Source organism: Zingiber officinale, chromosome 1B (genome assembly GCF_018446385.1).
Source record: "Zingiber officinale cultivar Zhangliang chromosome 1B, Zo_v1.1, whole genome shotgun sequence".
In the NCBI taxonomy this organism is placed as follows: Eukaryota; Viridiplantae; Streptophyta; class Magnoliopsida; order Zingiberales; family Zingiberaceae; genus Zingiber; species Zingiber officinale.
The window spans coordinates 110,219,674-110,246,715 of NC_055986.1; the positions used below are offsets into that span (position 1 = coordinate 110,219,674).

A 27,042-nucleotide genomic window follows, 5' to 3' on the forward strand; every position below is an offset into this window, starting at 1 on the left:
TCCCCAGGACACTGTTGGTCATCACGATGATCGGATGCACTAGGAAGTACGAGCGGAGTCTCCGAGTGGCTAGCTCTAATGCATAAGCTAACTTTTCAACATAGGCGTAGCGGGATTCTGCATCTTTCAATATATGACTCAAAAAATAAACGGGTTGTTATTCGTGGCTGTTTTGCCTAACTAATGCCGAGCCAACCGCATACTCGGTGGATGACAGGTAGATCCAAAGTGGCTCATCAACGCTTGGCTTAGTTAACACAGACAAGGAGTTAAGCTACTCTATGAGCTCTTCCAATGCTCGGTCGCACTCTGCGTCCCATTGAAATTTTGTAGCTCGACGTAGCACTTTGAAGAACGGATGATTTTGGTTGGATGAGTTGGAGATGAACCTTGACAGTGCGGTAATCCGTCCTGTCAGCTATTGGGCCTCCTTCAAGTTGCGCGACAGAGGCATGTCTTGCAGGGCCTTTACCTTGCTTAGATTCACCTCAATCCCTTGCTCAGTGACGATATATCCAAGGAAATTGCTACTTTTGCGCCGAACAAGCACTTGTTCGGGTCCAACTTTATTCACTCAAAGTTTGGCAAGTCTCCTCGACGTCTGCACAACAGCTCAGAGGAATTTTATTAATATGTCATCGACAAATACCACCATGTTGCGACTGATCAGCCGTCAGAACATCTTGTTCATTAGCCTCTGGTAGGTGGCACCGGTGTTTTTTAGTCTGAACGGCATGACATTGTAGCAGTACGTTCCGTCGACCGTGATGAAGTGATCTTTTCTTGATCCTCTCGGGCGAGCGGCACTTAGTGGTAACTCTAGTACGCGTCAAGCATGCAAATCAGCTCGTAGCCGGCCATGGAATCCACCATCTGATCCATCCATGGCAGCGGATAGAAATCCTTCGGGCAGACCTTATTCAAGTCATGAAAATCAATGCATACTTGCTATTTGTTGCCCGGCTTGGAGACCAACATGAAGTTAGCGAGCCAGCTCAGAAATTGGATCTCCCGTATATGGCCAACCTCCAACAATTTCTCTATCTCCGCCCGAATGATCAGGTTTTGCTCTGCGCTGAAGTTCCTTTTCTTTTGCTTCACCGGCCAAGCGTCCGGTCGAACGTGAAGCTCATGCTGAGCCACGCTCGGTGAGATACTGGGAAGCTTGTGTGTTGACTAGGCGAACACATCATAGTTTTGTCTAAGACAGGCAACCATCTCTGCCTTCTTCATGCTCTCCAAATAGGCGGTGATAAAGGTGGTTGCAGCCAACTGGTGGATCTGAACCTCCTCATTTTCTTCATAAACCAACGCAGGAGGTTTCTCCGTGATAGTGTTCACCTCCAAGTGTGGATTCTTCCGAGCGGCTCTCGCTTCGGATTTGACCATCTCGACATAACACCACCAAGCGATCAACTAGTCGCCTTTGACTTCGCCCACCTTGTTGTCCACCGAGAACTTAATCTTCTAGCAGTAAGTGGACACCACCGCTAGGAACTCATTGAGGGCTGGTCGGCCCAATATGACGATGTAGGTCGACGGTGCGTCCACCACAATGAAGTTTGTGGTCCTTGTTCTCTTTGGTGGCTCCTCTCCAAGCAAGATGGCTAATTGGCTTGGCCAAGTGGCAACACTTCGTTGCCCATGAAACCGTAGAGCGGGATCGTCATGGGTAGCAACTCGCTCCGATAGATTTGCAGCTGATCAAACACCTTCTTGAATATGATATTCACTGAGCTCCCTGTGTAGGGATGTAAATGAGCCGAACCGAGCCGAACAGTATTAGGCTCGAGCTCGGCTCGTTTAAGTTATATTCGGGCTCGAGCTCGGCTCGAGCTCGAATTGAGCTTTTATCACAAAGCTCGAGCTCGGCTCATTTTAGAATTATCAAGCTCGTGAACAGTTCAAGATCGGCTCGTTATTAGCTCGATTATCAAAGTTAACGAGCCTAACTCGTTAAGCGAGCTAGGGCTCATTTTCGGGCTCGTTTAGAGCTCGTTTTTGACTCGTTTTAGAGCTCATTTTTTGGGTCATTTTAAAGCTCATTTTAGAGCTCATTTTTTTGGCTCATTTTAAGGCTCGGTTTAAGGCTCATTTTTTTAGTTCGCGAGCCTATAAACGAACATGTTCGTGAGCTCACGAGCCGAATATCCTTAAGCTCGAGCTCGGCTCGATAAAACTGTCGAGCTCGAAATCGAGCTCGAGCTCGACTCGATAAGATAAACGAACGAACTCGAACGAGTTTTTTACCGATTCGAGCTCCGAATAGCTCGCGAACCGTTTGATTCATTTACATCCATATCCCTGTGTCAACAAAAGTTCGGTGAATAACGTAGTTAGCGATTACTACTCGGATGATCAACGCGTCGTCATGAGGGATATCCACTCCCTCTAGGTCCCTCGGGCCAAAGCTGATCTTGGGTCCTTCGACCCCCTCTCCTTGCTGCAGCCAACAACATGGATCTCAAGTCATCAAGCGTGTGACTTCCTCGCTCGATTGGAATCACTGTTAGTTGGCCCTCCAACGATCATTCCTATTTCTCCCCAAGCGATGTTGCTCCTATTGTCCTCCTCTCGAGCTGAAGGCCTGCTTCGTTCGACAGGTGCTCTGGCAGGACTTGGGTTGTTCCCTCGTTGGGGTTGATGATGGCGCAACTCAGCTGTTGTCCTTTCTTCTTCCCTTCGTCCGGTTGATCGACACTTGTGTCTCCGCTAAGGAGATGGTGGCCGATGGTGATACCCCCTTGGGGCCGGCCTGTTGGCTATTGGTGTCAGGTCGTAGCAGTCCCGGGTATTGTGTGTCGCCGACTGATGGAAGGAACAAAACATCGACGTCCATATTTTGCCCTTTGCAGCCTTTCGGCGATCGGTTGTCACATGCTGCATGACATGCGTCTTGGGCTTATGGTGTGGTTGGGATCCTCCCGATCGAGGCCCCTTAGGGGCTTGATGGCCTCTCTGCTACCGCCGTTCAAACACTCCTGTAGGCTCGGCAGGCGTCTCTCTCCTCCTTATAGCCTAAGCTTCTTTCATGTTGATGTATTCGGTGATCTTCTTTTGCAGGTGGCTGAAGTCCCTCGGCGGCTTCTAGATGAGCGATCGGAAGAACTCTCGTGAGCCCTTAGGTGAAGACGTTCACCAACACGTCCGAGGAGACCGCTAGGATGTCCATGGTCACTTGATTGAAGCGCTGGATGTAGACCCTAAATGTTTCTCTGGACCCTTGCTTCAGCGAGAACAAATTCATGCTCGTTTTTCTGGTGGCGATGACTGTTGGTAAAGTGGTGAAGGAATGTCGCCCGAAAGTCCTTGAAGCTATGGATTGATCCGTTCAACAATCTCTTGAACTAGTGTTGTGCTGATCCGAAGAGAGTGGTGAGGAAGACTCGACATTTAACTCCGTCGGTGTACTGATGAAGTGTGGTCGCATTGTCAAATTTGGCCAAGTGGTCGTCTGGGTCGGTGGTTCCGTTGTACTCTCCGATCGCCAACAGAGTGTAGTACTTTGGCAGAGGGTCGTTTAGAATCCCATCTGAAAACTATTGATTGATTTGCTTAGGTGAATCATCCTCCCTGGGTACCTTCCCTTTCCTTGCATCCCGAACGGGTGCATCGTCTGAAGAAGACCCCCGGTCCTCTTCTGCTCGGCCCCGTTCCTCTGATGGGGTCTTGAACAACGCTTGGTGGAAGGGGATAGGTGCATTGGGCGCTTCCCCATATATGCCAACCGACTTCTTGCTATTACCCAGAGCGGATACTCAGTCCGCTCGGTCATCGTGGTAAGCTGGTCGACCATCGACTGATGCTGCGGGCTCCTGCGCTTGGTGTTTGACCAGCGCCTGTTGTTATTACTGCTCTACTATCTTGGTTGCTCGGGCTTGTACCAGCATATTGAGCTCCTCTTGCATCAGCGTCACCCTTATGAATTGTCCAGCGTCTTCCATTTTCTCGTTTGGATGCAGGTTACATTCCTACAGACGGTGCCCAAATGACCCCGTCTGAAAGCGGGAAGGTGAATAACTGAGGATGTGGTGGCTTCGCTGATTGGCTAAAGACCTCACTCCGCTTTGCAAAACAAATAATGTCAGTGTCAGGCCAGGGAAGAGATCCCCGACATTGGCTCTTTGACGCTCAAGTTAGTCACCGGAATATGGAGAAAAGTGGAGCAACTGTAGAACTATGCGTAAACAGTAGATAACGCGTACCTCTGTTGGCGATGGAACTCCCTTTATATAAAGCCCTAGTGGACGACATGCTCGCTTCTCGAGGCATGGGCATGCTATCTAATATGTCCCACGAAATGGCTTGTCATGAAAGTACCTCTGACACCATACCTTAACAGAGCATGCATATCCCTGACAATATAGTAGAAGCTTCCGTCGTACAATCCACTTGTCGACCATGCCTCGTGTTAGCAGTACTACCTCCCAAAAGGATGTCGAGAGATACTACAGTGGTCCCGTTGCTGGCTTGAGCGGGGTAGTCACTCGGCCGGGATTCCATTCTGTCCATGACCAGGTCCCGTTGCTTGGCCGAGTGGGGTAGCCGCTCTGCCGGGACCCCTTCGCTATGTCGACCTTAGTGGCTTTTCTATGCGATGACTTTGTAGCACCTGCCTTCCCCCATTCGAACAAGTTACCCAGTCTCTCTCGATGTCCTGCTGCTTCGTATCGAGCGTCAGTTGTCTTATGCATCATCCCGAGCTAGACTGGAGGTCTGCTCGGACCTGTCTCCTGTCGATCGGGGCCTGGCTGCCCGACCGACTATTGTCATTGTCCTCCGTTCCACCCTTTGGCACCCGGGCATTGACCTTCACCCTGACAATTGACCCCGTTCTAGATAGACCTCCCTCCATCGCCATATTATTATTATTATTATTATTATTTCCACCCGTGCCAAACCAAATGGACATTGCTGTCGTCCACCACCTACAAGCTACACATTCCACATAAGCCAACGCCCAACGGCTTCTCTTCCTTCTTGATTGTCTTCTCGATTTGGGGCGAAAGATGAAGGAAAGCTGCGCGGCGTTCTTTCGAGGAAGAACGTTGCACGGATGGATTGATCCAGCAGCTGCATGCATTGGATCTCAACACACAGAGCGACGGAACGATCCGTTCCTATCTTCTTCTTCCCTCTTTTAATCCACCCGATCTCTTCCTTAAGGGCTGATTCATGAAGAAGGAAGGAGTCCTTTAGATGACTACTCGTACATCTTGGTTTCGCCTGTATCTGCTTCCTCCTGGTGATTTGAGCTATTGAGGTTTAAGTTCGGTGCAAAGGACTGCATGGCGATGCCAGAGCAAAGAGAGGTGATCAAGAGGTTGAGATTGTATCAAGCTTGGAAGGGAAACAATGTAAGGTTTTTTTTTTTTTTTTTTTTAATTATGTTTTGTTTTTGATTCAGTAGTTTGATTTACATCAATGTTCTGAGGTTGCATTTTGGTTTCAATTTTATGCCTCCAAAGTGTTTGAGCTTTTGCCTCTGGTGCTTTTATTAGATGATTGTAATCTTGTATTCTGTTGTCTTAGGGTTTGAGAGGTCCAAAGTGATGTAGTTACAATTCCTATTAAAATTTAAAATAAAACACATTTTGTGGGTTGGAGAATTGGTTGTTGTTGTCGTTGTTGTATATCTATCTTTTAATTTCATGAGTTCAAAACCCTGTTTTGTCCACAATTGATCGAAACCTAAGCTTCTTCACAAGCAAGATCATATCCCTTGTTACGAACTTGTATGCATGTTCCTAATGCCACCTTGTTAGCTACTACACTAGGTGCATTTCCTCTGCAAAACTTTAGTACGGAATCATTCCTAGAGATGGCCAATGTTGAGTGGAGAAACATAACCATGACTTTGATCTTTCTCGATCAAATCAGCACATAGGCTTGATTGAGAGGTGATGGGTATACATTTCCCTATTTAGTTTTAGCAATCATGGTTATTGTAGTTCAATCTTACTTCATAGATTTTAATACTTGACACTCTTATTTGAATCCTTTTTCTGCAAAATGAACCCTTAATGGATTTCAAGCTTACAATTTGCAGCTTCCAAAGGAGAATCCATTAAGTTACAATTTAAACCTTCAATTGCGAATCCATGATCATAAAATTCTCTTGGTGATATTTCTTTCAAATGTAGAATTCACTTGTTTTTTCCTTGTTTCATTGATGATTTCTTGGTTGGGATGTTCAATGTATTTTGTTTCCTTACATATTCGAAATGATTCAGATATTCTTTTGTGGTGGAAGATTAATATTTGGCCCAGATGTTGCTTCATTATTCTTAACAACAATTCTAATAGCTGGTCCAGCAATAACATTCTGCATCGATATAATCTTGAAAATGAACAAGGATGAGAAGCAACCCAGTACGATCCTTGGATTTCCAGTTCTGATACTGACATTGCTGATGACAATTGCTGTAAGTGGAACCACTCAAGTTTGACGTAAGAGTTGTTTGTGTTAAATTTCTTGTCATCTTAAAGAGTTGGGATTTGGATGGTGCAGGACTTGACCTTTTTGTTCATGACGTCCAGTCGAGACCCAGGTATTGTGCAAAGGAACACAAGGCCACTGGATGGCAATGAAGCATACAATGCCACAACTCCATCCATGGAGTGGATCAGTGGAAGAGCACCTCGTCTACGGTTGCCTAGAACAAAGGATGTCATTGTGAATGGCTTTGTCCTCAAAGTGAAGTATTGTGATACTTGCATGTTGTACCGGCCACCCCGCGCCTCACATTGCTCGATCTGCAACAATTGTGTGAAGAAGTTCGATCATCATTGCCCATGGGTTGGTCAGTGCATTGGACTAGTAAGCTGAGTTCTCTATGACAGATCATCTTGGCACCGGTTTTCTGAAATTGACCGGTTATTGTGTGTCTTCTGCAGCGAAACTATCGGTTCTTCAGTTTATTTATATCGACGTCTACATTTCTCTGCATTTTCATCTTCATCTTCTCCTGGCTGAACATTATTGATCAAAGGAAGCACTATGGAAACTCGACGTGGAAGTCCATGAAACATGAGGTGATGTCATTGGTTCTCATAGTGTACATTTTCATCATGGTGTGGTTCGTTGGCGGGCTTTCTGTTCTCCATTGCTATCTAATGAGCACAAATCAGGTAAAAATTCTATTGCCAATTTATGTGAGGGAATATTGTTACAATAAGTTAGGAACGATGAGACTTAAATGATATAAGCAACATGACCCCTATCCTATAACATTTCGTAGCGCATATACTTTTGTTATAGAGAGCATCATACATCACAAGGTTGAATGTGCTTCTTTTGCCCTTGTGCAATTTTTCCGTCACCCTTGTGCAATTTTTCCTTCCACATGTGCTTGATTGATGCTGTTCTTTAATGATGTTGCAGACAACCTATGAAAACTTCCGATATCGATACGATAAGAAAGACAACCCCCACAACAACGGCTACTGGAGAAATTTCAAAGAGGTTTTTTTCTCAAAGATCCCACCTTCAGAGCATGATTTTAGATCATTTATAGATGAGGAAACGATAGAAGTTGGACCTTACACCCCAAACATTGGCATGAACATAACGAGCATGAAAGAGAAGTTTGGCATAGAGATGGGCAATAAATTTGCAGTGTGCGACAATATGACCATTCCAAGTATACTACAGAATCTGGACTACAGTAGCATTGAGGATAACGAAGATGTCAAGGATCAAACCGACAACAATGCATTCGATCCTCTTGGTATTCATTTTTCTCAAAAGTGTCATTGTTGTTCACCAAGGCATTCGGCTTCAAAAAGCTGCGGTAGCGAAAATGAAGCGTCTGGTAATGAAAGGGCAGCTAAGGAAGCTCCTGAAGCTGTCAATGATGAAAGAACTACCAATCAAAGATACTCAAACATGGTATAAACTTCGCCTGATGATGATATGCTATCAACTAGAATTCAACACGGGGCAAGGATCAATTCTGCATCTCTCTTTCTCATAACTAGTCATAATCCATTTATTGATTCAGGTATGCCAACTCTTTGACATAATTTCTGTTCCTTTTGCGAGAAAGAAGGAAGAAGAGAAAAATAGAACGTTCCTTGTGGTCTTTTGATCAGAGAAATGATAGAAATTCTCAGTCGTTAACAAAATTTGCTTGGAATTTTGCAGGTTTAGCTTGAGTTCAGATAAGTGAAATTCGGTTTCCCACCTATACTCTTCTGCAGCCTATCGAGCTTTGATTCATGGAGATGCCTCATTCATGCAAAGTAAAATAGAAAGAGAATCATTTCAGTTTAACTCCAAAATTGTTTAGAATTGCATCATATACAAGTTTGCAAGTGTGAGATGGTTTCAGGAGAGTCGTAAAAAAAAAAATGCTTAGATGGCACCTGAGAGTTCTGTGTATATCGTGGAACTTTGACCGTGTTGCTTTTGCATATTTATAAAGTATTGCAATGTTTATGTATCAAAAAGGTTGAAATTATAGTCGGTACCTATTAGCAAGGGAATGAGTGCAAGATTGAAATGGAATTTTCTTAGAAATATTTACAAGATTGAAATGTTAGTTTGACGTTGTTGGGAGCCGCACTCACATTTATGATTTTTTTAATGAAGAAAAATAGTCTTGAAAGTCATTAGGATCATTTTTAACAAAATTATGTAAAAATAAACTAAGATCAAATTTTGAGAAAGTACATGAATTAATTTTTATGACAGAGAAAATAATTGGGGCAATTTTTTTGATGAATTATTTATTTCAATGCCAGGAGTTACCCAATATCCAATGGTACAGTTTGAACTAAAATTTGCATCATATAAAACCATGCACACGCAATTAGATTTAACAATAAATAAACAAATTCCTAACCCAATTGATCCAAATTTTATCGAAATAGTTTTTAAAAAAAATATAAAAAAATGTCCTCATCGGGGGAATCACAAAAATGTTAATACATGTTCGTTCACTAGTCCAAAAAGAAAAAGAAAAATCATGAGCAAGAAAGCCAAGTAGTTAATTAACCCGAGCATTCAAATACATTTCAATTTTCCTATTAAAGAAACAAACTAAATAATTTCAAATATCTGGAAACAGTTTGTGTCGTATGAACAACATTCACTAGCGCACAATGAATAACACAAGTAAATTGTTTTCCATGGCGGAAACCCTCAGCAATGATCGGGTAATTATCTGATAATGTTAGACCAGCATGTGGGTCATTTCTGACAAAAAAAATATATATATTTGTGCCCTAATCAGCATCCATCTCTTCTAATGCAGCTTTTGCGGCCGTCTTAGCTTGCTCTAAGAGATCGTCTGGAACCTGTGAAAAAGTAAATCTGTAGTTTGAGAAATGGAAAAAGATTTGCTGTGTTTAAGTTTCTTTTTAGTTAATAAAATAATGGAGTATAATAAATATTCAACTAATATTAGGCAGCTTCACTATGCACTTCAAGTGTGCTAAAGAGTAACAAACAATTTAGAGCTGCGAAAAGTAGAAACAAGGATCATTTCAAACAAGCAAATTTCCTGCTCAATCTTCTTGTTTTTAGAAATAAGCGGAGACGAGCACAGACGACTATGTATTCTTAGGGAGGTGCAACATAGTAGTTTTCATAAAGTTGTTCACCTTTTTTACTGAATAAAACTGCATAGAGCTTTCTTGGCGGATCTCTCAGATTAAGTAGGAAAAACACAGTAGGATTAGGAACTGGGGATTAAATCTTCATTTATGAGTTCGAGGTAACTTTAAATAGGAGAGTTAATTGAAGTTAATGACAAATGCAAGTAAAGCTGCTCTACGACACTAACTTAGGTCACCAGATAACTTACTCTGGCAAATGAAGATTACCACAAAGATGTGTCTAACGATTTAAGTAACAGAATAAGTGTTGGACAATAACCGAATAAGCAAAATCCAGAAACCAAAGAAAGAATGAGAAATAAATAAGTGACGAATTAATATAACATTATATATCAACTATTACTTCCAATAATTAGTAGGACTCCTAGGGTCAGCAAAGGGCACTAGGTTGCTCCACATACGACTTGGGTAAGCAAAACTATGATATATGATGCAAATGAGATGTCAAGCTAACATATGACAACTAAATCCAAGCGATCAAAGAAAAAGGGAGAGTAGATTGATAATTGCATTCCCAATTAATTATGAAAATAAAATTGAATTGACTTCTGACACAGAAATTTCATGCTAAAGCAAATGAGATGGATTTCACATCACTAAAGAGTATCAACTAAATTATTAAATCAGCTTATACTTGTCAACAAGTTCATAAGTAACAACAACAACCTTCTGATGTTGGTGGTTTGATTCATCACAGACCCAACTCATTTCTAACTCAAATGCTTTGTCCTTTGCTTCATCGTGCACTGCATAGATTCTGCATTCCATAACAGGGAAAACAGTGTGTTTGTCAATTAGTAGAAGTTCCATCAATGAAGAATTTAACCAGAAACCAAACACAAATGTTTCAATGTCTCTTTTCTATTAATTTGGTTCAAAAATTTAATTACACAGCTCTTTTCCCCTAGCATCTTAATGTCTTGAATATAATTGAGAGAATAACCAAAATCATCAACAGTTCTAAGAGAAAAAAAGGGAGGAAAAACACATCTTACATCTTGGCTATTTCAATCGCTCCTTCTCTGCAGGTCATCTCAGAAAGCTTCAACTTCTCTATCTCACTGAGTAAAAAAGGCAGGAAAATGTAGGAGCATTAGGCGCAGTTATAAAAATCAAACCAAACTTGTTAGTTCTGGGTGGTTAGTTCACTGGTCAGACTAATGGTTCAATTAGTCAGCTCAGTAGAGGCATTGGCCTTACCAAACTAACTGGTAGGACTGGCCAAAATTGTAGATTGCATATTTATCACAACCATTTAAGACAAAAATGTGAAATTTGGTTATGAAAAATCACAATTAGACATAAACTAAAAAATAAAAAAAAACTAATTTACAATAATATAAGGAATCACTATTGGCCAAAAACTAATGATTAGCCAAACATATAGTTGGCCAAGGACTATATACACAACTAGTATAATCAATGTCTGAGAAGTGAACCCCAACCTAGGTAGTCTAGGTAGTCTGTTGTTATTATTATTTTTTTTTTCAAGGTCTTAGAAGGCAGTTTCAAGTGGTTGGCCCATTGCCTAGCACCTAGGTTTAGATGAGGTGTCTAGGTTTTGTTGAGCAGCTAAATGATCAATATTAACATAATATTTAAATAAGAAAAATAAATATATTAAATTAAGAATGATTAATATTAGTGTGTGTTATATATAACAGTTACATCTTTATGCTATCAAAACAAATTTATAAATAAGTCATAATTGATAAGAAGCACAAAACACATAATTACATCAAAACATTTCATTTTTCATATTGCAACTAAAAACATTAAAATCACAACAAAACCTAAATTCAATAATTCATAATCCTAAATTAAATTGCAAGAAAACGCATAGTAAGTTTAGAATTATTGTTATACTATAATATCAAAATATAGATAAGATAACCAATATCATATGACAAAGTTCATCCATAAGTCAACAATCATGTTTGGTCCTTTCTAGGAGGAGATAAGGATAGGAGGTGTAGGCGAATAAGGGTGTTGAATGGGCTAATAGAAAGAATCAGGGTCACTTTCTAATTGCAAATGAACCAACAATGTATTAAAAAAAGTTCTTTTTTCCTTAGTCCTACTTGGACTGCCCAGGTGAACCACCTGTGCGATTTTAAAAGGTCTACCTAACAAGGGTTACCTAGTCATCATGTAAAGTGGCCCCTTGATGAAACTGCACACCTCAAATGCCTTTTGGAACAATGATTTTTCTAAGCCTGGGTTTTCTCAAATATTGTTAGCTTGGAAATACAGAAAAGCAGCACAACGTCACTGAAAGTTCAGTATTTATAAATTAAATACGAAAATTGTTAATTTACAGGCAATGAATATAGTAGTTTTCATCAAACTTGCTAAACCAAACCATCCATGAATAGTGTGTATCTTTGTCATTCAACTTACGTTTTGGCAGCTTGTCTTCCTTTCCCAACAGCAGCACCAAAGTATCTCTGCAGTTACACATTCAACAAGTAGAAATTTTAAATACTTAGGAAACTTGTTAATGTTGAACATATCAGTAAAAATCCACTCAGTTTTGTTCAACAAAGAACTTATGTTCCCATGCTTGGAAGTATGAAAATAGCATCATCCACTATGCACCATTCACACATATTTCAATACAAACTTTCTTAACTTTAATATTCTACTTGTACCAGAAACATAGCATGAGAAATTTTACAAAAGGATTCTATGGAGAAATTTGTAAGCAGTAATCTAATTCAAGACTCCAAATTAAGACATATACCATTATGAGAACTTACATATGATATTCCAGAGGGTTCGATCATGTACAACTGAGGTCCATCTCTGTCATAACCACCAAGAATAATCCCACAGCCAAAAGGCCTGCAATAAAACATAGTCATCTTACACAGAAATAAATAAATGGAAGGAAGCATTTCCAACATGCATGGTCGTCTTCAGATAAATGCCACCATATGCAAAGCATTGCATTCCTACCTGAGCCACCAATAGAGTGTAGAAAGATGAACATAACCTGCCACACGATCTGCAAGTTCCTTGACAGGTATGGGCTCCCCATATACTCTGCGCGTGAGCAAACATCAAATAGTATATCAAACTAGTAAAAGACAGTTGTTTTGTGTTTATATTGTGTTTATAGTTGCATGAGGCATCTTTAGGTACAATTAGTTAATATAACTAATATTGATTAATACAATACAATATTCCATGGAGCATCTAACCTAACTACTGTCTAATGAGCACAAACGACCAAATATTGCTGACCTCTCATAATTAGCTGCTTCAGATTTTGCTCGTGCAACAATTTGCCTGCCATCAGCTGCTAAGCCAGCCACAGCCTGTGTCCATGGTAAGATTTTCCCGTTTTAAGTTAACAATTGAGCCTCTGCCAGATATATCTAGATGTGACTAAAGAAATTCCTTATTGATTTTCCTTGGTAAATAAGGATGATATATATCCCTGCATAAAGTGCTTTAGTAATTTATACTTTCACATGGCTATTGAAGATGTGAAAATAAAACATTGTCTCCAACAAAAATACTATTACAAGACACCCATAAAAGGGCAGAGATAAAATCAGAATTTCAAAACCATGAATATGACCATAATAAGCGAAATAACGTGCATTTTTATATGTGTGATACTGACATAATAGGTATATACACTATTACACATGATGAGAAAACAACTGAATAGCATGTGCACCAGTGCAACCTATTCGCCAGGAACAAATATAGCATATTAAAATTTTTGAGTGAAAAAACGAGTTATTGTAAATATAGGAATCAGTTGTTTTTTTGATGATAAGGATATTGATTCCACAAGTTCTTATTGATATGGATAAATCGCACCTAGCAATTCGCAATCAACTCCTTCAATTTCAATAAATATACAGTTTTTTTATTGTAAATAATGAGTTTCACCACTATTTCATTCAAACTGATACTTAAGAGTTTGTGCACCCCGACTGTATTTGAGGAAGGAATATCACAACCAGAAGTGAAACAAAATTTCTATCCTCTTCTTTTGGAGGGAGAGGGGATACCCCCGACCAATATAAAATAGGAAATTATACAAAGAATATAGTTGTGAATGCAATAAATCATTAAGCATATCATATGCTATGACATGGTGTAATTTTTATATGGATTGAATGCATTTAAGGTCTAAATTTCCTAGCAAGTTGAAGATAAGCATGTAACCATAGAGATAAATGGCTAAAGGTTTCCTTCTTTCATTCTATTTATGCGTGCAAATACTTAACAGAACCAACAACATATCTGTTGTATGAAACAATGCACTATAACAGTGCAACATATTATCGTATAGATATTCCTTTGAGATCTTCCATTGTAGACTGATAACTTCTTCCTCACACTTTAAATCAGGTACTCTGTACCCCTAATAGCTGAGCTTTTTTAATTGATTTCAGGTACTCATTTATGCTAGTTGAGATGGGCTTGGATTTTTCCCATTCAGGTTGTTGTGCGAATTGTGTATTCATATTTACAATGGTCGGACATCAGATTACCTGAACAATATAGTATGTACATATTTTTATAATATTAGCTTTGCTGATATTTAGTTCATTTTATTTGTTTATGATGATCTGATATCGCGTACCTGAACAATATAATATATACATATTTTTAAAAACTTCATTTCCTGATATTTAGTTAATTTGAATTATCAACCAAGTAGAATAGGTTATTTGTTTCCGTATTAACCGAGATTTTAATCATTCTTTACTATCGCTGAGACACACGGACACAGGAATATATATCACAGTCCCAGTTTATTTTTATTTGGTTGCACAATTCCAACGCAACCTTTTTTTGGTTGAGTTTGGGTGCTTATATGGGTTTGGATGGGCATATGTCAATTGTATACAAATTTTAATATTGTTAGAGGCCTGTATAATTAAACAGATATTATATGTTGTTTCTTACCTACAAAACAATCTAGTTTATCAAGTATGGCGATCCTATCACAATCTAATACAAGTTTCCTTTAGGCTAGAATGCACATGAAAATCATGTGATTATAAATCCTAAGTATCTAAAACTCTTGCAAAAATTACAGGAATGGTCAAAATGGTAAGGCAAGGGTCAACATCTACACAGTTCAACTATATACTGCCACACACCACCGCCTCTAAATTCTAACCAATGTTACTGATTAATCCTACTAAGTTAATGAAATTAGCATCGCAGAAGCAAAAGAAGAAATACCTAGAGACAATAAATAAATAAATCAATATCTATGGTCTAAGTTTACCATGCCAGAATGGCGGTGAACAGCATGAATCCTCCGATTAGATCCCGGTAACATCATCTTCGATGAGATTAGCTTCTCCACACCCTAATTTTTCACCAAAGACGAAGGCATTAACTGCAAGCAGTGAGAACAAAAAAAACAAACGAAGTTCAAAGAATCATACCAAAACAATTCCGTCCTTACATTTGATCCCAACCACAGTCCTGCGACGCGTTAAAGAAGAAAAAAAAATTAAAACAACATTGCAGTTAAAACATCGGAAACAGCAAAAGAAAGACAAAAGAACCCTAAAATGGACCGACGAAACATCTACTGAAAGGGGGAGGTGCGGAAGCGGATCGAACGGACCCGCTATTGTCGACAGCTTTGGCGGCGTACTCGATCTGGAACACTCTCCCATCGGGGGAGAAGGTGGTGACGGAGAGATCGTAGCCTGTGCCGATGCTGCTCATTGCGCTCAGCTACCACCTCCGATCGCTAGGTCTTCGAGATGAATCGAAATGAATGGCGAGGGTGGATGCATGATTTATACTGAGCTGAGAAGGAAGGAGTTTCTTGCTCTGCAAGAGAGAAATAACTCGGGCGACGCAGGAGGGTTAACCGGGTTAATGGTTCAAATGTTAGGCGGTCGGGTTAAAGGGTTAACGGGTCACACCTTGTTTGGATCTTAGCTTTCTATGCACCCGCAGCAGAATATACAGGCACTTTAATCAGCTTCCACTCAGCGTTATGGCTAGCTTCCACTCAGCGTTATGGCTAGAGATATTGCTCATAAATTTTTCAAAGCTAATAAAAATTCGTTGCTAGTTAAGATAAATAAATTAAGTTCAAATTTTATAATATTTGATTTGTTAGTTTATGATCATATTTGTTAAACTTATAAATTATTTTTTAAATAAAATAATAATAATTTTAATATCAAATTTATAGATTTTATACTTATGAAACATATAAATAAATATATTAAATTTATTTATTAAAATAATATTATAAAATTTAATAAAAATATTATAATTTTCTCTAAATATATATTTATTTTTTTAGTAAATATTTAAATTTATAATTTATATTTATTAAGTTTATTTAAGCTCGATAAAAGTTCGAATAAGTTCGTGAGTTATGAATATATTCGTTAAATAAAACTCAAGCTCAATTCGATTATAACCGAGCCAAACTCAAATATTTAAGAGTTCGGTTCAACTCGACTCGATTATACCCCTAATTACGGTATATTCATTGTGCCAAAACCCAAAAGAATGATAAGTTGCCTGAAAGCTTTCTTTGTCTGCTAACCCTCCTCTATGGTTGATAGCGTGAACAGTGAAGGTCATTCAGTGTTGCCAGGGTCGATGAGTCAGAATAGATGACAATCAAGGTTCAAAGTTAGTCAAAGATTAACTGATCTTGTAGGATCATCTTTCCGGTAGCTACCGTTGATTGAATAAGTTTTTAAAGGGCCCCACTCTCTAATTATGTCAGGTACTCACAAAGCTTTGCTCTTCGTTCTCTCCCTATCAGCTACCATCGATTGGACAGACTCTAAAAGGGCATCACTCCCTAGCTCTACTAGACACCCACAGGGTTTTGTTCCCCGTTCTCTCCCAATCAATTACCGCCGATCGGACAGGCTCTCAAAAGGTCTCACTCCCCGACTCTGCTGGACACCCACAGGGTTTTGCTCCCCGTTCTCTCCCAATAGGTTATCGTCGATCAGACTGTTGGTCCCTTTGGCGACCGGCTGGAAAGGATGAATAGCCTGCATAATTAAAACAAAAAAAACCTTCCTCGAACTTTTATAGCTTTATTAAATCAAACACTTGCGTAAAAAATAAGAAACTAAATAAAGAGGCACAAAGGATTTATTTGATTACAATCGGGGAGGTTGTTAATCCAAGGAAGATAAAATCTCACTAACATCTCCTTCAAGCGAAGAAACCTCTTATAACAATTAAAGCACACAAAATACAAAGCTAGACAAAATAAATCGTTTACAAGTGTTCTATTTAAGTTTCTAGGACCAGAGCTGTATTTATAGTCTTGGTCGGGACGCTTGGAAGGGGTCCAGGAGCTTGGAAGGGGATATACTTTTATCCCTGTCGCGATAGGATGTGCCATGTCGCGTTCCGGATAATTTTTTATTTCGAACGCCCTGACAAAAAAGTCAACTTCTAGTTGACTTTTTGGTCCGGATCTTCCACTCCGGTCCCGCTCGCATTGGTCTGGATGTTTCACTCCGGCTCCGCTCTCTTGGGTGATCTCGGTCATCCGGAATAGGGCTCACCCGAACCCAACTTCCGGCCTTCAAGCAATCTTCTGCTCTGGCATCTCGTCCCTCAGAAATGTCCCGCGCCTCCTTCTCATCCACCCGCGTACTCTTTCACAGCACCTCGTACCTCGGGCGCACCGAGCCCGTCGACTCTCTCCTGTGTCATCCTTCTCGCTAGCTGCGTCTTTCACTCGACTTCCTGTGCTTCTAAGTTCTTGCACACTTAGATACATGGGTTAAAAACCAACAAGACCTAACCTGACTTGGTTGATCACATCAAAACTACATTGGAGTACTTACAATCTCCCACTTTTTTATTTGAGCAAACCCTAAGTTAAATTAGGGTAAACCACAAAATTAACAGTTATAAAATAACATTTCAAATTTTGTAAGTACAAAAAAAAATTGCAAGTACAAAAAATTAAAAAATTATACCACCCTCCCCTTAGACTTAATCTTTACTACTCCCTCTTTTAATCACAAAAAATGGGGTACATTAAAAAAAAGTAGATCCGCTACCATAGCGGCCCCCCTAGTGTCAACCCCACAGATATAGAGCGAAGTACATGTAGGTACACAAGGCATAGGCGCATGGTAGGGTAAACCCCATGTCGTCAGTTCTTGAGAATCGACTCCTAGTCATTACGCCAGAGATGTCATGCGCCCATCATCTGTGCTACGCTCTGGGACAAAATTGGGTACATTAAAACTTCTAAAAAAATAATACAAAGTCTAAGGTAAAAAAATATATTAAAGTTTAAGTTTAGATTTACCAATAAAAATTAGACATCTATAAGTCAGATAATTTTATATAAAGTTGACATTATCAAAAAAGAATTAAAAAAATAATTTAGAAAATTTTAATATTTGAAAATTTTCTTACAAATAAAGTTATTTTTCATGAAAAATTAACTTCTAAATAATTTCTAACACAATTTTTGAAAAAGTATTTTTATAGCAACTAATTGTTTAACAGATAGTCAATTAAATATTTATTTCAATAATTGACTTTCAGACTGTGATGAGGTACTAGGTCTTCTTGGTTATTGGAACACAACCACTTTCTAGACAAAGCCTTTTAAAGAAATTAAATATTCAATTTTCTCTCTGAAAGCTCTAAGTAAAAATAAATAGTCTAAATATGATTTTGGAACCCAAAATAGATTTCTTCGTATAGGATTAATCAAGAATTTTTTAAGAATATATTTTTGTGATATTTTTCTAATTTGATCCTTATGATATTTGAGATATCAATTAAGTATTGAATAATTTCTAAAATTAGAAGGAATAAAAGTTGAACATGCACGACTTTTCAAATTTTCTATTTCCTTTTTCAATTTTTCATTTTCTATTTTTACTTTGTCGAAATCTTCTAATCGACAAGAACCAACTATGATTAATTTTAACTCTTTATTTTCTTTTTCTAACTTACAACAGTTTTCGATAATAGTTTTATAAATTGAAATGACTTGTCAGGAGGAAGAGACTGTACCTGACTTACTTTATGGATCCCGTAGTCTGAAGCTCCCCCTGAAGTGTTATTTTCTTCCGATGTCGCTCCCCCTTCATCGATGCTCCGATGCTCATTTCGGACAAGCTTGCTTCATCTTTGTCTTCTTGGTGACTTGCCACTAGCACAAGTCTGGAGAGGGCTTCTATCTTCGATTCGGATGACGTGTCATCCCACGTTGCCTTTAGATTATACTTAGGTCAGGCTGGTTTCTTGTTCTTTTCCTTGTCCTTGCACTTGTTCTTCAATTTTGAACAGTTATCTTTGACATGCTCTTCTTTATTGCAGTGGTAGCATTTAACTTTTCTTTTTCTTTTTTATCCTACACTTGATTAAATTTTTTTCGTTTTAAAAAATTTTCTAAATTTACTTACCATGAGTGGCATTTCTTCGTCATCGAGAGAAGATTCAGAATCTTGTTCATCCATCTTTGCCTTTAAGGCAATATTATACTTTGACTCCTTCTTTAGATCTGTACATCTCATTTCATGGACTTCAAAAGTTGAAAACATTTCTTCTAAAGTATTTGACTCTAGATCTTTAGATATATAATAAGCATCTACTAATGATTCCCATTCAATAGTCCTTGGAAATGCGTTAAGCGCGTACCTTAGCGAATCTCGGTTGCTTACCTTTTCTTGAGATTCGTGAGTCTGGTGATGAGTTCCTTTATTATTGCATGGAGGTGTGCGATAGCTTCACACTACAAGAAAAAAGTCAAACAACAACGGTTTTTCACCGTTGTCGTAGGTCATTTTGAACTGTTGTTAAAGACCATGTTGTTAAAAGGGGTGGCAAAAGACAACAGTTTTTAACCGTTGTCTTTGAAGGCAAAGACAACATTTTTTACAACGGTGAAAAACTGTTGTCTTTTGCCACAAAGACAACAGTTTTTCATCGTTGTCTTTGAGCGTCTACCTTTAATAACAGGGTCTTCAACAACAGTTTTAAACTATCTACGACAACGGTGAAAAACCGTTGTCTTTTTTAGAAAAAAAATAAAAAAAAATTAATACACAATTTTCCAATATTATAAATCATTCAAAATACTAAATTTCAAAATAAAATTTAATATACAATTTTCTAACATTCAAAAATAATATCTATAACATTCCGAAGAAATTTCATAAGCAACCAACAAAATTTCATAAGCAACCAACAAAATACAACAAAGCTATGACCAAGTGATTTTGAAGCAAATTCTCCCCTAGGAAGGCTATCACATTGTTTGCTCACTTCAGCTAAAATTGCATCAACATTGACACCATCTCCAGCAATGACAAGAACTACCTGAATCAGGACCATGTTCTGCCTGTAAAATTAGCGATTTTATAAAAGAAGAGCACCAAACCCATGGAACAACTATCCTTATAGCAATTTGAAAGGTTTCATTGTGGATTTTTATCAAGTCTTCAGGTAATAAATTCCAGCTACTGAAAATTACAACAAAAAACATTAATAACACAGGCACAATAGAACAGAAGACTCTGCACCTGAGAGAGTAGATCTGCAGCTATGTGAACTGGATTGGCATGTCTGTCGGCGATGACCAGCACCTCTGAAGGGCCAGCAGGCATATCAATGGAAACCATGGCTTCACTATTCTGCAAATCAGCCAAAGTATTCACCAAGGATCATTCTCTTCGTGATCAACAAAATGAACAGCTATGAGGATTGAACAGAAATTTAACTATTGTAGAGACATATCTCTAATACAATATCTATGAGATATATCCATACCAATTGAACACCTTACTGGGAATCAAAAATGAAGCCACGACACTGGCAAAGGTTATCGGAATTAGGGAGAAACAAATAAATAACACCCAAGTTGATAGGTTAAAGCAGATTTATCTTTTTAAGTGTCAGAAAATTGATGGTAGATGATTTGTGTATTACTTGGGCAATGATGTAGTTGTTTCCACTCCAATCCTGAGTCTAGTTTTAACAGCTCAAAAATGATATTTGCATTCACTATTTAGAGGCTATCAATGTCACAATTTTTTAAGCTAAGAACATAAACATTATTATAGTTCCCACTGGCTATGAAACTTTCTTGATAAAATTTGGTTCCTGTGTTTCTGTTAATCACTTTTCCAGGAAATAACAGTACCTGAGGTACAGGATTCAATTTTATTCTTAAGGCAGGGATTTAGCTGAATGATTGTTCCTAACAAATCTTATCTGACCTATAGCTCCAAGTTTCTGATTAACTGCAAGGGCAAAAGAGCTAATAGTTTACAGAAGAGCCAACTGATTTGTCATTTCATTCCTGAAAGATCTAGAAAGGAATGGCCATATTATCTGTTACATTTTGATCTTCTTACTTAACATATTATCTTCTTCCAAAAATCACCACAAAACAAGATAATTAATACTACAGATTTGATTTGATTGATCACTACATTTCCAGTACCTCATGACAAGGAAAAAATCATTTGTGCATAGGACTAAAACAAGGTAAGTAGATGTAATCAAATGATAAGAGCAATATTCATAGAAATGTGAGGCTACAGAATTATTATCATACCTGAAGAATCATTTTTGCAGCAGTAACATATTGATTTCCTGGCCCAAAAAATTTTTCAACCTGAAAAAAGCAATTAAAACATAGACGTAAAAGTAAGTGCAATCAATATTACATAATGCTTAAACCAAATGAAGAGGAGTATCAATTAAAAGCTTGACAGAAAACAAAGATTGAGTTAGTAGGGAGATCCTGCACCACAAGAGAATCTCATATAGGTGTATATTTGTTCATGTATGATATGTAGGATTGACACAACAGCTAGAGGAGGGGGTAGTGAATAGCTGATGTCTGAAATACACAAATCAAAATCTTGAGTGCAAAGCTTAATTAAATGTTCGTTACTCAATGGAAATAAAATAAGCAACACTAGCAACACTAACTCCGTTGGTTCAGAACGCCTACATTCCAAATATTTTTGTACTAACTAAATGAGAGATTCAAATATAGAATGCAACAGAGAAATTTGCACACAATGCTCAGGCAACAAAATCCACCGTAATATAGTATCATATTCATGAAACAAGGCTCATAATGATGAAAAAAGTTATATATATGTATATATATAATTGAAGCATGAGAATAATAGTTTGTGTTCAAGATTGGAAAATTGATGATTTTGTATGCAAGATAGCTCTCCTGTAAAAAAGTTTGTAAAAGTAGAAGATGAGTTAGTGCTAGTGTTCCTAGTTCCTACTCTTTCTAGCCAAGATGCCCACCTATCACTATTAAGTTTCCCAAAATGATAAAGAGATACCACCTCAAAATCAAGCTACATATACAAAGCACAAAATTACAATCCAGATAAAGCAAAGACAGAAGAAACTTGAAAATACTGCCAAACAAGAGATGCAACTTTCAATGGTGAGGGTTTGCAATCAACGTATTAGATGTTTGTAAGGATTACCTTTGGGCAAGATGATGTTCCCCAAGCCATCGCTGAGATCGCCTAAGATAGAATGCATAGATACCATTGTGAGAAAAGACTTGTTGAAGAAAAAAAGAATGAAAAGGGTTAGAAATTGACGAACCTGAGCTCCCCCAGCTTTTAGAATGTGGGTGACGCCAGCTTTCTTTGCACAATATAACACTTCCTGTTGTCACATAATCATGTTAACCTATGTCTTAACATGGAAAACCAGTGTAGGGATAGTGATGATAGATTATTTTTTAAGGCTACCTTGCAAATACTGCCATCACGACCAGGCGGAGTTGCTAGAACAATGGTTTTGCACCCGGCAATCTGTGGAGGCTGGTGCATACATAAATAAATTGAAAGTTAAACCAGATCCTTTTGCCTAAATGTGTCAAAATTCACTATGACTACAACATTGGATATTGTAAACAAGGATACTATACCACCAAGAGCATCAAAGCAGTTGAGGGTAAGACTGCAGTACCCCCTGGAACATAAAGGCCAACAGATGCAATGCACCGTGCTATTCCTTGGTGTGCAGCTTCATAGCAACGGTCCTCATCTCGTCAACGAACGAGCGGTCCCGGGAGGCCTGCCGCTTCTTCGGCATCTCTGCGGTGGTCGCCGTGACGACCATGGTGCACAGGGGCTTCCGGTAGGAGGCCTCTCTCCGGTGATGGTGAGGGAGGGCGAAACGAACCGGACCAGAAAGGGAGGCAAGGATGAGGCGCGCTCAAGCACAGAAAGCTTGGGATTGGGAGATAGGAAGCGTGGAGAAGGCCATACTTATGCTTCTGCCGCTACTCTTCCTCCTCCTGTCCCAGGCTGCTGTTACAGCTACGGGGCAGCAGCAGCAGCAGTGGAGCCAAGAAGCTTGTGCTCCCTTCTCTTGCGGTCTGTTCCACGACATCAGCCACCCATTTCGTCGAACAACTGATCCGCCTCAGTGCGGGGATCGGATGTACGAGCTCACCTGCGACGGCGACAAAGCCACCATCTCCATCGGCTCCACACACTACTTGATCACTCAGCTATCTTACAAAAGCGGCACGATCCGCTTGGTGGATCCGAAGTTTGCGAGCGGAAGCTGTGGCCTCCCTTCCCAATCTTTGTCACCCTCCGATCTTTCAAGCTCTGGCTTCGACCATTACCAAAATAGTTGGTGGGCAAGTTTCATGAGTTGTAGGAGAAGAATCGAGGCCCAGAGTTTGTATCAGCTTGTTCCTTGCTTGAGCAACAAAAACAACACTTTTGTCTATGTCGTTGTTGCAGATAAAGGAAATAGTTTGTCGTACCTTTATCCATCATGTCATTTTGTGTCGATGATTCCAGCAGCAGAAGTGAGGAGGCACTAGTGAGGAGGCAGCGAAGATGGATGAAAGTCGAGGTGGCGAGGAGGAGGCGCTGGTGAGAAGGAGGCAACAAAGATCGCTGAAAGTCGAGGCGACGAGGAGGAGGCAGTGAAGATGACTGAAAGTAGAGGCCGCGAGGAGGAGGTGGCGAGGCCGAAAGTTGAGGCGACGAAGAGGGCAACGAGGAAGGAGGCAGCGAAGAGGGTGGTGAGGAGGGAGGCGGCGAAGAGGGCGGTGAGGAGGGAGGCGGCGAAGAGGGCGGTGAGGAGGGAGGCGGCGAAGAAGGCGGTGAAGAGGGTGGTGAGGAGGGAGGCGGCGAAGAGGGCGTTGAGGAGGAGGCGGCGAAGAGTAGGGTTTTGGGAAAGAGACAGAAAAAAACAAGGCGTAAACAACACTGACAGAAAAATGACGAAGGAGAAAAAGTGGCGAAAGAAAAAACAATCACATTCAACAACATTTAATAGACAACGGTTTTTAAAAACCGTTGTCGTAATCCCAAAAAAGCACACATAGACAACAGTTTTAAAAAACTGTTGTCGTACCCTTTAAAAACCGTTGTCGTATCCCAAAAAAAACATAAATAGACAACAGTTTTTAAAAACCGTTGTCATAGGCCAAAAAAATTACTAAAAGACAACAGTTTTTGTTAAAACCGTTGTTAAAAGGCAAAAAGACAACGGTTTGGTATAAAACCGTTGTCGTTTGTGTGTTGTTGAATGTCATTTTTCTTGTAGTGTCACCTTCTTCTAACTGAAGGTTGTTGATTTGGCTCCAGAGCAGGTCTCGTCTCACTAGTTTTGCCTCCGAGGTCCCTTCGGGTAGTTCTAGAAATTTCTCCCAGAGCTCTTTGGCTGACTCATAGGCTCCGATCCATTTGACTTCTTGTGGCAGTAAGACACTCAGCAAATGGAATTCTGCTTTGTCGTTTGCCATGAAGTCGGCTTGATATTCTTCTTTGTCTTTTGGAGCTACAAAATCATATTTCATAATTATTAATAATTCAAAATCTGTTTAAAAAAATACCTCCATCTTCTTCTTCCAGCTCATAAATTCCCCCTCGAACTTTGGTGGGTAGATGCTCGATCCGGTCATCTCGTGTGCTTCGTTCGACGATTTGCACTCTTGAAGCGAATTCGCTCTGATATCACTTGTTGGTCCCTTTAGCGACCGGCTGGAGAGGGTGAATAGCCTGCACAAAAAAAAAAAACCTTCCTCGAACTTTTACAGCTTTATTAAATAAAACACTTGTGTAAAAAATAAGAAACTAAATAAAGAAAGGAAGAGGCACAAAGGATTTACTTGGTTACAATCGGGGATGTTGTTAATCTAAGGAAAATGAAAGCTCACTAATATCTCTTTCTGGCAGAGAAACCTCTTATAACAGTTAAAGCACTCAAAATGCAAATCTAGACAAAATAAATCATTTACAAGTATTCTATCTAAGCTTCTGGGACCAGGGCTGTATTTATAGCTCTGGTCGGGATGTTTGGAAAGGGTCCAGGCGTCTGGAAGGGGATAAACTTTTATTTCCGTTGCAACGAGACTCGTCACATCGCCTTCCGGATAATTTTTGGTTCCGGGCGCCCGGATTAGAAAGTCAACTTTTAGTTGACTTTTTTATCCAAGGTCTTCAGCTCCGGTCCCGCTCGTATTGGTCCGGATCTTCCACTTCGGCTCTGCTCACTTGAGTGATCTTGGCCATTTGGAATAAGGCTTACTCGAACCCAACTTCCGACCTTCGAGCAATATTCCGCTCCGGCTTCTCGTCCCTTGGAAACGTCGTGCGCCTCCTTCTCGTCCGCCCGCGTGCTCTTCCGCAGCACCTCATACTTTGGACGCACCGAGCTCATCAGCTCTCTCCCGTGCCATCTTTCTCGTTAGCTGCGTCTTTCACTCGACTTCCTGTGCTCCTAAGTTCCTGCATACTTAGACACAGGAGTTAAATACCAACAGGACATAACTTGACTTGGTTGATCACATCAAAGCTCCCAAAGTGCCCCACTCCCAGGCTACTCCAATCAACTACCACCAATTAGACAGGCTCCCAAAAGGTCCCACTCCTCGGCTTTGCTGGGCACTCATGGGGCTCTACTCCCCGTTCTCTCCCAATCGGTAGTAGCCGATCAGGCAGGGTCTCAAAGGACCCCACTCCCCGACTCTATCAGACGCCCACGAGGCTTTACTCCCCATTTTATCCCGATCGGCTATCGCTGATCAAACAAACTCCCATAGGACCCCACTCCCCGACTCTACTGAACACCCACCGGCTCTGCTCCCTGTTCTCTCCTGATTGACTATCGTCGATCGAATAGGCTCCCAATATTGGATAATTTGTCGGAGATTTTAGAAAAATATTATTAAATTAAAATTACATAAAATCAGTTCTAACTTATCTCTTGAGATAACTTGAGCGGATAATCTCAGACTGTCAGTGAGGTAAATTCTGTCTAGCTTCTGGTGGTCTGAGTTGCAGATTCGATGTAGTGCACAACCACACTGAGAAAGGAATTTGTCGAGGAAGATGTTGAGACCTGTGCTCAATGTAGTTTCCTTGAAACAGATTCGCCTCACCTTCAACTGTATTTCGAGGTTTTCTCTGGTCATCTGTTTCCTAGGATACAACGGCAGAACCACGCACACAACCAAGCACTAGTTGATAAACCCAAATTTTGTCACGAAATGAGTATCAAAAGAATTAAGTAACTGAATTCATTTTACACTAATGTAGCATAGAGATGACTCATGTTGTCTTCCAACGAATGTAACAGTGATGGTATCTTAGAATTGATTTGTTATTGGTTTTGGAGTTTTGATAAGAAGTTGGAGTTTTGGTTTTTGTTGAATTCTTAAACTAAGGAATGAAATAGCAAAACAAGTATAAAACTAAATCTAATATCATAAAAGAAATTCTAACTATCAATTAATCATGAATCCACAACATATTGTCACTCTATGCTATGGATTACACACCATTAACTGAACCAAACAGATTAAAAACTAAACAAGGACCAAACAAGAACAAAACAAGATCAAATCAAACAATTCAGATTCTTACAACCGGATAACATCAAAATAGATTCAAATTCAGATTCAAGCACTTGTGAACTAAACATGAATTCAAGAACAGATCAAATCTCCACTCAAGGAGTTAACAAGCATTCAGATGAATTAAAGACAAGGAAAATAGATCTAAACTTCATCTAAACCTAAACAATTTAACCCTACGTAACCGAACAGTATAGAAACAGGGATTCAGCTAGAAATTTCAAGAATAGAGACATAATTACAATCTAGGGAAGAAGATAAACCAGGGTGAGCTGAGGGAACCCCAAGCACTCACTGGATTGGACGAAGATGTTCGGATGTTCAGATGATGATGACTTGTTCAGGTGACCTCTGGATATGGTGAATGCGTTTGGTGATGGATCGGGAATCAGAGGGGAAGGCGGAGGCAAACACTGATGCCCATTCAGATAGTTTTAGAGCTTCGAGGAAGAAAGATCGTCGACTGGAAGGAAAGAATATCGGTTCAAACCACCGGATTGCTCCACTTCTCAGCTTCTTCTTCTTTGCTCAAGAATTGCGATCAG

The 27,042-nt window shown here is 39.6% G+C and overlaps 2 protein-coding genes and 1 long non-coding RNA gene across 3 annotated transcripts; 1 reads left to right on the forward strand and 2 right to left on the reverse strand.

Moving 5' to 3' along the window:
- Positions 1 to 4,920: 4,920 nt before the first annotated feature.
- Positions 4,921 to 8,458, forward strand: LOC121971814 (probable protein S-acyltransferase 4). The gene is made up of 6 exons (XM_042523270.1): positions 4,921 to 5,357; positions 6,234 to 6,425; positions 6,512 to 6,820; positions 6,898 to 7,131; positions 7,385 to 8,003; positions 8,147 to 8,458. The coding sequence occupies exons 1-5, from the start codon at positions 5,289 to 5,291 to the stop codon at positions 7,895 to 7,897; spliced, it is 1,317 nt and encodes a 438-aa protein (XP_042379204.1). The 5' UTR covers positions 4,921 to 5,288; the 3' UTR covers positions 7,898 to 8,003; positions 8,147 to 8,458.
- A 512-nt stretch (positions 8,459 to 8,970) lies between these two features.
- Positions 8,971 to 15,453, reverse strand: LOC121971824 (proteasome subunit alpha type-3-like). Its single transcript, XM_042523282.1, has 10 exons — positions 15,230 to 15,453; positions 15,045 to 15,084; positions 14,882 to 14,965; positions 12,868 to 12,941; positions 12,580 to 12,666; positions 12,381 to 12,465; positions 12,022 to 12,068; positions 10,617 to 10,682; positions 10,288 to 10,378; positions 8,971 to 9,300 (listed from the first exon to the last, which is right to left on the reverse strand). The coding sequence occupies exons 1-10, from the start codon at positions 15,331 to 15,333 to the stop codon at positions 9,229 to 9,231; spliced, it is 750 nt and encodes a 249-aa protein (XP_042379216.1). The 5' UTR covers positions 15,334 to 15,453; the 3' UTR covers positions 8,971 to 9,228.
- Positions 15,454 to 20,143: 4,690 nt separating this feature from the next.
- LOC121987139 lies at positions 20,144 to 22,419 on the reverse strand. The gene is made up of 5 exons (XR_006113432.1): positions 22,365 to 22,419; positions 22,216 to 22,278; positions 22,092 to 22,133; positions 21,188 to 21,247; positions 20,144 to 20,261 (listed from the first exon to the last, which is right to left on the reverse strand). It is a non-coding gene; the product is annotated as an uncharacterized LOC121987139 (long non-coding RNA).
- Between the last annotated feature and the right edge of the window lie 4,623 nt (positions 22,420 to 27,042).

What these genes read in the sequence shown, in the direction of transcription:
- LOC121971814 (XM_042523270.1), top strand. Translation starts at nt 5,289, where the DNA reads ATGGCGATGCCAGAGCAAAGAGAGGTGATCAAGAGGTTGAGATTGTAT. An exon ending in CATTGCTGATGACAATTGCT is followed by an intron (nt 6,426 to 6,511) that starts GTAAGTGGAACC and finishes TGGATGGTGCAG; the next exon opens with GACTTGACCTTTTTGTTCAT. An exon ending in TTGGTCAGTGCATTGGACTA is followed by an intron (nt 6,821 to 6,897) that starts GTAAGCTGAGTT and finishes TGTCTTCTGCAG; the next exon opens with CGAAACTATCGGTTCTTCAG.
- LOC121971824 (XM_042523282.1), bottom strand. Translation starts at nt 15,333, where the DNA reads ATGAGCAGCATCGGCACAGGCTACGATCTCTCCGTCACCACCTTCTCC. An exon ending in AAAGCTGTCGACAATAGCGG is followed by an intron (nt 15,085 to 15,229) that starts GTCCGTTCGATC and finishes AACGCGTCGCAG; the next exon opens with GACTGTGGTTGGGATCAAAT. An exon ending in ACACTCTATTGGTGGCTCAG is followed by an intron (nt 12,466 to 12,579) that starts GTAGGAATGCAA and finishes GTTTTATTGCAG; the next exon opens with GCCTTTTGGCTGTGGGATTA.